Raw genomic sequence first — 11479 nt, 5'->3', positions numbered from 1 at the left:
GTGCATCTGAAGACCCATCTAGACTGCAAATGGCATGAGGGTAATATCAAAAAAAAAAAAAAGGAAGAAAGAAAGGAATTCACCCTGTTGAAAAGCTTTACAATGCTCAGCTGGTGCTGAGGAGTGCCTGATGTAGCTACAGTAGTGGTAGGCACAATATCCCACCCATCAAGCCGCTGGCACACAGCACAGCAACCCATTTATGTGAGCACCTGGTTGATCAGTTTGCTTCTGACAGATCTTGGCACATCCCCTCCTCTGGCTGTAGAGCTTTACTGACTCTTGTGTTTTGCAGAATTTTGTTCCCCCACAAACTCCTGTCTGGCATGGGAGGACTTGGAACAGAGCGATACTGGCTCTGGTGACAACAGGAACTGCATTTTGGATAACCTTTTCTGGTGCGAGCTTTGCAGCCATTTAAGGACTTTTTTTTGTGGGGATGGGAAGAACAGGCTGTCCATCATCCAAAGTCCATTGTGGTCAGTGGGAACAGTGCCCATGACTGCAAAGGTCTTTGGCAAAGCCCACGAGCGTCTGAAGGCTGCCTCTGAGAATTGGGTATGGGCTCGCTGTTCCCCACAGGGTGCAGTGCAGAAGTGGCTTCAGGAAGAGAGAGTGCTTTCTCACCGGTCATCCCAGTGCATCATTCATTAAATATAAGACCCTGCAGGAAAACTAGGGTTTTGTGTTCGCCTTGCCCCCTTATTGCATCAGCCCTGATGTCAGTAGTTTCGAACCATGGAAGTCAAATTAAGGCCAATGCAGTCTAATAGGCAAGGGAGAGCAAATGTTAAGAAGTCAAGGTAATGAGAAAATACCTGCCATCTGGAGCTGTCATAAGCACGAATCTACATCACTCCCCACAAAATAAATAAATTACAGCCTTCAGAACATTACTCTCCCTGGATGCGAAGCCCCACTCCTGCCACTACCGCCAAAAATTCTGGCCTCCATGCTTTCCATGTGATCACCAGCTTTTGCCGAAAACCCTGGAGAGATGTGGATGGGTGCGGGGAGACATCTGCAACTGCTGGCTGCTAGAGCACAACGGCTGGAGCAGGATCTGTTTGGCTGCATCCGCTCTCTCCCCTCCTCGCTCTGACGGGAAGTTTTCCTCTTGGCTCTGACAGCACCGCAGCCACTTGGGGAAGCACATGACTTCCTCTGGAGACGGCGTTTCTTATTTGTGTTGCAGGCCTCCAGCAGGCATGGCACCGAGGCAATATTTATATCAGTTTTTGTAACGTCGTCGCAGCAGCTGCAGTTTTTGGGAACTGAAGTGTTGGCTGGAAGTGGAGAGGGAGGCACAAAGCACACCATGCCACATAGGAACCAGGGTAGAAGGGGAAAAAGAAAAAAAAAAAAAAGAAAATCAGCAACCAACCTCTTCCTCTAGAAAACTCGTTGTGTTCCTGGGTGCCAGGGGTGCCACTTGCCCTCCAGATGGTTACCGCAGGTCCCATCTGCCTAAAAGTGAGTCAAAAGAAATCATAGCTCAGGATGCCAGTGATGGGACCATATCTCTCCCTGTGGGGTGCCTGTGCTCCTGGGGCAGAGGGGAAGGGGAGTCCCCTGGCTAAGTGGCTTGCCATGCTACATGCCTAATAACCTACTGGGTGAGGTGTGAGAGAGCCTGAGCCCTTTGGCTATGAGACAGCATAGTGCAATGCTCCTGTGCAGATAGTGAGGCTGCCTCCAAAACCACGGCAGCCTGGTGCTGTGCCTCAGCAGTCAGCCTGAGGAGGCTGGTTAGCCCAGCTGCAATGACGTGCTGGTGCTGATACAACGCTCCCAGGTTCCCAGCTGGTATCTCTGCCCTGCACCATGCGAGTATCCTGGCTTCTACCTTGCTGTGGTCTCTACTGGGAAATTTCCAGGGAGCTAGGGTGGGGGTCCTGCCTTCCAGATTATTTACCTGCTGCTTCCCATTACAGGAATGTGACACAATTGTCTTCTCTGCCTCCTGGCTTGGTTTCAGTGATGTGAATTTAGCAGGGGTTTGAGGCATCATCGATGTTACAGGACTGGAAGTCATAGCTAGCTGAAAGAGAGTGGGGTCCTCTTCACTGTGTCTCCTTGCTCCTTTATCTACCCTGCAACTGAGGTAAATAAGTGCCAATGGCAGGGCTCTCCACTGCTTGGCCTGTGTATGCCTGTCTGTGCACTTAGTAGGTAATTTGTACCTCTGCTGCCAACCAGTAGGCCTCAGTTCTTGCCTGTACACTGCTTTTTCTTTGTGTAACTCCACTGGTTCATGGAGTTATGTCTGACAGAGGAAGTGTCTCACACACTCCCCAGTTATCTTAGAGTCTGGTGGAACCGAATGAAGTTGGTGTGGAGCTAAAATGCTTCCACCACGTACTGCCCCAGACCCTGGCTGTTAGGTGATACACGTTTTATCATGGGTAAGAGCTGAAGGTCATTTTCCCCAAACATAGCTGTTTGGTGCAAAATACCTTGACTGTCCTGAACTGCAGAGGGCCTTAAGGAAAAGATCGCCTCTGCTGGGCTACCAACAAGCTCTCCATGTCCATGTTCCACACAGTCCGAAGGGACTGCCAGGATGCACCAGGCAGCGGAACTGTCGCTGTATCTGCCTAGGGATACTCTGAAAACCAGCACATGAAGTTGCATTGCAGGCACCATGAGACAGAGACACCATTAAATATCAGCAACATGGTGAGCATGGCTTCTTGGGCTGTGTCCCTCAGAAAATCCCATTTGGTCTCCCTCATGCCCTTGTGCCATGAGAAGCTCTATTCTGTCTCACTAAGAACTGAAACTATGGTGCCCAAGTGCCCTGAAATGCTCCTGGTGAGTGGGGTTGGGGTAAGACAGGCAGAGAGAGGGAGGGAGTAAACAAAGATGTGCCAGCAGCAGTGGCAGATCCTCCGAGGTGGTGTGGGGAGGGCTTGGCAACCCTATCAGCACTGTCCTATTGCAACAGGAGGGAGGAGGGTACACAGAGGTTACTTAAAAACCCCCAACTTTTTCCAGGCTTCTATAACTCTTCAGAAATTCTGCAAGGGAGAAGAAAAAGAAAGAAAGAAAAAAAAAAAAACTATCTGAAAAGAAGGTACCCTTGCTAACTAAAAAACTTCCTTTAAGAGCTTACTGCTGTTAAATAATTGCTACATTTTGAATTGCTGTTTTCAGGAGCTTTGGGAAGAAGTTTTGTTCTCAGCCATGAATATTTTCTTGGAAAGATGGCATGGCACTTTCATTGCTACATGCTTACACTGAAATAGATGTGAAAGCAGTTTTGACTAGCTCAAAGAGAAATCTCTGATCAGCCTACATCTGAGATTTCCCTTAAGGTTGTTAGCAGGAGAGAAATAAGTGGATAAGTGCTTTTTCCTTTATTTATTTTTTTCCTTTCTCCCCTCTCACTTTCTTTCTCTCTCTTTCTCAAAAGTGGGTTGTCTTGGTACAGGAGTTAGCCTATTAGATATTGGGTGTTTGTGTGCATAGGGACAAAAACACAATTCTCCAGTAATCACCCACAGACTGTTGTAGGCTGTAGCATTTGGGATGATTGCAGTATAACTTAGAATGTCATTTTTATTAGGGGGAGGTAGTGTGTGATGCACTTTCTGGAAATATAATTTGCTATTTTGGATTCAATAATGCTGTTTTGGAGGGTAGAAGAGTGAATGATTTTCCAGTTTGTTTACCTGAAACTCCCTAATGTTTTTAGTGTCCTGCTTCTCCTAGACAAACACTTCTGTGTTAGGCTTCCTTCTCCTTCTCCCGCCCCTCTTCTTCTCTTATTCATGTGTTTTGACAAACACAAAATGCCTTCTACTCCTTAGAGAGCTGTACTCCACCATTAGACTGATGTTTTCTGCCTCTCAGTTTTTATTTATGTGTGTCTAAAAATGTGTAGTTTCCTGGCACCACACATTGTTTTTGGTTTCTCCCATCTTACATGTGCCATGCTGGCTCATGTTTGGTTTTAATTGCAATATTTCTTTCTTTCATGGTATTACAACATTTTTAACACAGGATGTCTGAAACAATGGATACCAATGAAGAGAGGAAACCTCCTCTGAATGGGAGAAGAGCCCTCCCATCAAACAACTCTAATGAAGAAGAAAATGAGGTCCCTGAGATGGAGGCTTTTGGATTGATACCTAGAGGATTTAATCCAAAAGGTACATTGTACTATTAAGCCATGAATCTATTTTTATATCTTCCATACTCATCCATGCCCAGGTCTGTGAATTAAAACCAAACCACTTTTTGCTTAGTATTGTAATTTGTGTCCTACATACCTCTCAATCTCCTTATGTATTTTGATCTCAGATAGCTTTTATTGCTGTTCATGGAAATAACTTACTAAAAACACCCGTGTGCTTGGAAACATTACCTCAAGGGTAAGGAAAGCAAGGAGGGAAGAAGTTGAATGACCGGTTTTCAGATTGAACTGTGGGACTGATTAAGAAAAAGGCAAGGATGGGTTTTCCCAGTTTGATCGCAATCACAGGGGCACTTTAGAAAGTGCTGGCTTCAGTCATGGCTGTGGCAACACTGTATGAAGGGGACAGGAGGAGGCACCCTTATTAATGGCCCTTCTGGTTTGTCTAGCCTTAAACTGACTGCAAAACTACTGCAAAATGCTGACTGGCAGGGAAAACTTTTGCTAGATGTTCAACTCTCTCATAAAATGACTGCAATTCTTAAAGACATCCCCATAATTTTAATTATTCTCCTGTGAAAAGTGTTTCAATCATTTGGTTGGGGAGTCAAAACAATATAATGTAGGGGGTAGGCAAATCAATCCACATTCTCAGTGCAAACTTTTTGGAGTGAACCTTAAGAAAAAAAAAATAAAGATAAGATTTCATTAAAAAAAATCAAGATTGGCTGCTGAATGAGTCACCAATTAAATGATGTTGGTTTTCTGGCCGGTTTGAAATGAACAGCAGAACTTGTTGAATGTGGCAACTCAGGGTAGCCAGATGTAATAATACTTTATGGTCATATGGGACTTCTCATACAGGGTTGAAAAAAGGCTTAATAAATGTGGACATGCATTAATTACTGGCATTCTACACATTGGGAAATGGGCAAAGAGGTCTTAAGTGACAAACTCAAATTTTTATTGGAAAGCATTATTTCTGTAATCCTAATCATGTGTCTTAACCACATGTTCCCCACTATAATATACATATATTTAAAAAAAAAATGCCTGAGCAAACCAAGTGGCATGTTAAGACTATAGAAACTTTGCTTGAACATTTTCAAACAACTCTGTAGCTCTGGGGCAAGTATGTGTGTTTAAATTGTCAAATGTAATGCAATACAGGTCCTAACTAGATATTGCTCCAAACCCAATCTGCTCACAGAAGCTGGAGTTGTGTAAGGGTGTGGGATACCTTAGAACAAATAGAGCCTGTAGCTAAAGCCCACAGGTACCAGGAGAAAGATTCTTATTGCTTTTTGATGTGCTTCATGTCAGGCTCTGAATGAAGTGTGGTGTTGGTGGATGGAACTTCTTGCTTTTCTGAAATACAGTTGAAGCTTAAGAATGTCAGTTCAAGTGACCTGAGGCAGGAACCAAACGTGTTTAAAGTGATACTGCTGGTGAGAAAAACAGCCTTTGTCCAAAGCAAGAGTTTGTGTGGCCGGAGGATAAACCCCTCTATGGGAGTGGTATGGTTGAAAAATAAACTTCTGCATAACAGCAAAACTCTTTTTGTACAGCTGAATCAGCTCTGCTGTGCAGTTCAGCTCTGCAGTGCTTGTAGCAACAACCTGCAAGGGGTCACAGGAAGGGAAGGGACTGCAGCCCTCTTCCTGTTTCAGTGCACATCACCTGTGATCTAAGCCTGTGATAACAGCTGATGTCAGTGTGAACCCTGGACACACGGGAGTAGGATGCTTAAGTCACCTGTCAGACCACACTAAAGGTTTATAGCTCAATGGAACTCAGACTGGGAGCTGAGTTCAGGAGCTGAGCCTGCCCAGAGCGCTCACAGCGTTGTGCTTGGGGGATAAAGTGAGCACCTGCAGGCAGAGCTGGAACGGCAGAGCATGGCAGGGCTATAGCACTGTGAGCACATCCTTACAGAGGACTGCTTGTGCCACCTCCTTCCCCTTCGCCTGCACACCTCTACACTTCTGGGTTGTCCACATTTTTTTGTAGTGGTTCCCACATTTCATTGCTGTAACACACTGAAAAAAGCAAACAAATGCTTTTATCCCTTTTATCCCTGCTGCTACAACTGAGGTGTTTTCTAGCCTTTGGGGAAGGATTGGACACCTGCTATAAACATCTAAATGTCAGTGTCTTCACCTGCGTCAGACCATAATCAACACAGAGCCAGCCAGCAAGCGGAGGTGAGGGCACAGGCTGTCCAGAGAGGCTGTGGGTGTCAGTTCCAGGGTGATCTGTACCACACTCCACTGGCTACAGCAACCAACCGTCAACTGGCCACAATAAGAGTTGCATACCAGGCTCACATCGTTTAGATACCTAAATTTAACTGAATCCTGCCCTTGATCTGTGCAGTGTAGGTGTCTACATCTGAGCTAGTCACCCCCATTCCCCTTGACAGCTAGCAGAGCGAAACAGGCATTTTTAAGGTGTGATTCATTTGACCTATTTTAGCTACTACTGTAGCATGAGGTAAACTCTGTGCTTGACTAGCTCTCTGCTGACACCCACTTCTGTGCTGCTGAATCACAGCCGGAGCATGTGGCAGAGGCTGACGGGGACTGCTGCACCCCCAGCCCGGTCAGGGAGCTGCCTGTTGCTGGAGCCCGGTTTCCTTGTGGGAGGAGATGCTCATCGAGGAGGATGCTCAACCCCCGAGTGTTTCTTCAGCAAGAAGCCTGTGTCTCTGTGAGCACACCTGTGCCATGTCCTCCCCCTGGCTATTCCTGACTAGCCCATCTCGCCACAATGTGTTACACGTGGGCCTGGCACTTACAGTTGCTTGGTGGGAGGACGCAGCCTTGCAGCCCCACGGTCTGCAAGCTCCCCACGCACCTTCCTTTACAACGTTCAGCGACTCGACAGAGAATAGTGCTTCCCCTGTTGGCACAGCGATGGGCACCTCTTTTGGAAACTCACACTATTTGGTTTGTAATCCAGAACCCTTTTTCTCTGATCCTTCAAGAAAACCTGATATTTGAAGGCTATTTTTGTTATTTGAAAAACAGCTCAAGCTTGTGCTCATTTATTTCCACGCAAGCTTAACACTGCAAAAGCTTTAAGAAAGCATCAGACTGCTGCCTCTCGTGCAGCAAACCTGCTTGCACTAAACAACAGACCAGTCTACAGGCAAACTAACAAAAGGACCTGACTTAAAAGGAGGCCTTGGTGGCCACCTGTCCCTCACAAACAGATGAGCAGTGGCCACCTGTCCCTCACAAACAGATAAGCAGTGACATGCACTTTGCCTGGAGCCTTCCTTTTGATCACACCCTGGTGATGGACTTAGCACATCCCATTACACTGCTCAGGTTTTGTCCTTCATAATTACCATTACTGTAATTAACACAGGCTTGGTCACAGGTAACCTTGATCTGGCAAGCTCAACATATATTCTAACACAGAGAGTGAAAGTGGAATGTGTTTTCTGCAGGTGTGTATGGCTGTGTTTTGACAGAAGCCATGTAAGTGTCTGAGACAAAATGAAGCAAATGCTGAACTGGTGGCCCAGGGTGGCTTAGCTTTGCAGTTCCTTGAAGGGGGAAACATGCGAAGGAACGGCAGGGTCACTGTTGCTTTTTAATTCAGAACATGAGATGAAAACACAACAAGCCCTCAGCTCTCTTTTTATGCCTCCTTGGAAGGAGGGAGAAGCTGAGCCAAACTTACTGATAGCTTCACCCCAAGGTATGCAGCTTTTACATGCACTGCTTTCAGCCTGGGAGGGTTGAGAGAGAAAACTGGGGACGCTCTCCCCGCCCCTGCTTTACCACCCTCTGGGAAGTTCCTGCCTCACATAATTTAATCGTGAGCTTTGTCAGTGTTATTGTGAGTGAGCATTGATGAGTTTTGCAGGGAGGGAGGCAAAGACATGCCCCACTTCACAGAGGAGCAATGAGAATGATTTCTGAGCAGAACGCATTTAATGTTTCACACAAAAACCATCTCTGTAACTTCAGCCAGCACTAAAGCCAGCAGGGATCTACGAAAGTTACTCCAGAAGCCTAGTGAATTAAATGGAGGATAACAATAACATTGTCATGGGACTTCAAGCCTGCCTCAGGATTCAACAGGATATTCCAGCCTTTCTGCAGATTAGGGTTAGCAGGAGGTGGATGGATTTAGGTTCAGTTGTCCAAGGTTTTTCCATAAAAGGATCCTCAGACAGGTCCCTTCCCTTCCCTTCCCTTCCCTTCCCTTCCCTTCCCTTCCCTTCCCTTCCCTTCCCTTCCCTTCCCTTCCCTTCCCTTCCCTTCCCTTCCCTTCCCTTCCCTTCCCTTCCCTTCCCTTCCCTTCCCTTCCCTTCCCTTCCCTTCCCAGCTGATGGTGACAATGCACAAGCAGGACCTGCTCCTGCTGCCCTTATTTCCCCCTCCCTGTCACCTGCCACCCAGAGGCCAGCTTGGGTGGCTTGGCTGGGGCAGAAGGACCATGCTGGTGTCCAGGGGAGTTGCTGCATGCGGGCTCTGCTGCTGTCTGGAACACATCCCTGCAGAAGGGCAGGACTGAGGCAAATGCCACAGTAGCCTGGAGTCTGTGCATCCCAGAGGGAACTGCTCTGCTCTTTGTCCAGAGCCAGCCACCGTGCAACATCTCCCTACCTTTAAGGAAGAGCAGCATACAAAGCTGTTGCTTGAGATTCTATGAACAGGTCTCATCCAGTCCTCAGTGACTTCAATATCCAACTCATTAGCTGAGCACATCATTCCAGCTCACAGTGTACTCAATTGCAGGCCAAATTAGCCACCATCAGGAGTACACACAGCTCCACCAGCTGCTGTAAATGTGCACCTCTTTTTGCCAGGCATGAATTTGGCTCTGTATCATCAGTATAAAATGCAGGAATTATCTAGTTTCTAACTGTCAGCACCTGGAAAGACAAGCTGAGAGCTGCAAATCAAGCTTTACACTTCAATCTCTCTCCTGGTGGTGGGCACTAATGGTCCTCCTGGCAGAGATTTTGTGATTATCTGCCCGAGTATGTAGGCAAAAGAATGATGTCCAGTTTGTTTTCATGTGGTTGCTTGTTCTGTGAGAAGACTCCCATTGTGAAGATTCCTGGTACGGTGCAGTCATGTAGCTCGTGATGACTGCAAGTGCCTTTGGCTATCCCAATGCCACCCCACAATGGTCATTAGCTGAGCAGACTAAGTTCCAGCAGTGGTAGGCTATAACTCTTTAGACAGCCCTAATTTGAAGGGAGTGAAGTTTTGCCCATGCATGTTATAGATACCTACTGCTGTTTGCCTGTAACTCTATGCTGTAATTATACACTGTAATGTTATATTTAGTTTTCATAAGAAGATGGTAATAGCAGTGGAGGTGTACTGAGAAGCTGAGTCTAGACACATACAGTACACCAAAACCTTATTTAATACAGACAATCCAAGCCCTCAGCTGATTGCAAGATCATTATCTGCATCTCAGGCTCTTCAGCGCTCAATAGTAGCAGTGCTTTGCAAACATTAATATATTTAAACATCACAAACCCCCTGTGAATTTACATTTTACGAATGAAGGGCTGCAAGATGGAAGACATGAAGCCACAGCTGTCAAAGATCCACTGATTGCACTGGTAAACTTGTGACAGCAAGGCCCAGACTTGCAGAAAGCCAGTGCCAAAGGAAAGATGGAGCCCAGCTCTCCCTGGGGACATTCATCTTTCTACCCATAGCAACCTGCTCTTTCTGCAATTGCTTTCATAATTCATTAGAAACCTTGCAGCCTCTGTGAAAATGGCAGGTAGATGGAGAAGTGTCAGTCCATGAGGATGTAAACCCTGAACAGATCCAGCATGCTCCATTGCATGGTGTTCCTTGATGAGGCAACGTTGGAGAAGGGGAGGACAGGGCTTCTCATGATGTTGATATCCGTGTTGACATTCTGATATACTGACTCCTTTTCTCTCTGTTCATTTACGTGTCCCTGCAGATTACCTACGTGTTGTGGATATTCAGATGTTCAAGGAGCCCCATGAAATCAACAAGCAGCAGCACCACACTGACAAGTATTACAGCCCCAAGCTGATAGTGCGTCGGGGACAGCTTTTCCAAATCCAGGTTGACTTCAACCGGCCCTATAACCCAGAGAAGGACCAATTCTGGCTGGAGTATTTGATAGGTAAGTGCCTGGTAAAGGCTGTGTCATATCAGCAAAGCGAGGTTGAAGAGTCTTTCATAAACAGGAACACAGCAGTACTTAATATCTGGGCCTTTTCCTGTTATGATTGATAAACCATAGAAACAGGCTTAACCATAGGCAAGGAAGAGCTTTTCTGAACAGGATCTGAATCCTTACTTGAGAAAGTCAGCAAAATTTCTTGTGAGAGAAGAAGAGCACTATTGAGGACTTTCAAATTTATCTCTAGTTAATGCCGTATGGCAATTCTGACAAGTAGGTGGAACAGCAAACGTATTTCATTAGCGTTTAGGAGATGCAGAGAGGAGGAGTCTGTTGTTTGAGGTGGGAGAGATGACTATGTATGAGCTGGGATAACAAAATGTTGAGTATGCAAGGTGGGAAAATTACACAGGATGGAAGAATAGGAGGCCTTGCAACTTCACAGTCTGCATCTGGTGTAAAAGGATCTGGGGGTGCCGATCGACAGCCAGCTGAACATGATCCAGCACTGTGCCCAGGTGGCCTCAAAGGCCAATAGCATCCTGGTTTGTATCAGCAATAATGTGGCCAGCAGGACTAGGGAAGTGATTGTGCCCTTGCACTTGGGCACTAGTGAGGCCACAACTTGAATCCTGTGTTCAGTTTTGGGCCTGTCACTGCAAGAAAGACATTGAGGTGCTGGAGAGAATTCAAAGAAGAGCAATGAAGCTGGTGAAGGGTCTGAAGCACCAGTCTGATGAGGAGCAGCTGAGGGAACTGGTGTTGTTTAGCCTGGAGAAAAGGAGGCTGAGGGGAGACCTTATCACTCTCTACAACTATGTGAAAGGAGGTTGTAGCATGGAGGGTGTTGGTCTCTTCTCCTAAGCAGCAAGTGACAGGATGAGAGGAAATAGCCTCAAGTTGCGCCAGGGGAGATTTAGTTTGGATATTATGAAAAATTTCTTCATGAAAAGGGCTGTGAAGCAGTGGAACAGGCTGCCCAGAGAAGTGGTTGTGTCATCATCCCTGGAGTTGTTTAAAAGATGTATAGATGAGGATCTTAAGGACATGTTTTAGTGCCAGAGTTAGGTTATGGTTGGACTCGATGATCTTGAGGCTCTCTTCCAACTAGAATGATTCTATGATTCTGTGATTTACAGCCAACTTGGTAACAAGGGAGAAGGTTCAGAGATTGTAGCTTTGGATCAGAGACTTACTCAG

At 46.2% G+C, this 11479-nt stretch overlaps 1 protein-coding gene across 2 annotated transcripts in view; it reads left to right on the top strand.

Moving 5' to 3' along the window:
- The first annotated feature begins 2939 nt into the window (after nucleotides 1-2939).
- Nucleotides 2940-11479, top strand: part of F13A1 (coagulation factor XIII A chain) — a 62151-nt gene continuing 53611 nt past the window's right edge. Inside the window, exons 1-3 of one of the 2 annotated variants that reach the window (XM_065830986.2) lie at nucleotides 2940-3076; nucleotides 4006-4154; nucleotides 10091-10279. In XM_065830986.2, the coding sequence (XP_065687058.1) occupies nucleotides 4007-4154; nucleotides 10091-10279 (337 nt within the window). In that variant the 5' untranslated portion in view covers nucleotides 2940-3076; nucleotide 4006. Of the gene's footprint in view, nucleotides 3077-4005; nucleotides 4155-10090; nucleotides 10280-11479 lie in introns of those variants that run through there. The other variant, XM_071804548.1, reaches the window with a different exon arrangement.

The sequence above is a fragment of the Patagioenas fasciata genome, chromosome 2, assembly GCF_037038585.1.
Source record: "Patagioenas fasciata isolate bPatFas1 chromosome 2, bPatFas1.hap1, whole genome shotgun sequence".
In the NCBI taxonomy this organism is placed as follows: Eukaryota; Metazoa; Chordata; class Aves; order Columbiformes; family Columbidae; genus Patagioenas; species Patagioenas fasciata.
This window is presented reverse-complemented; position numbering and strand designations above follow the sequence as displayed.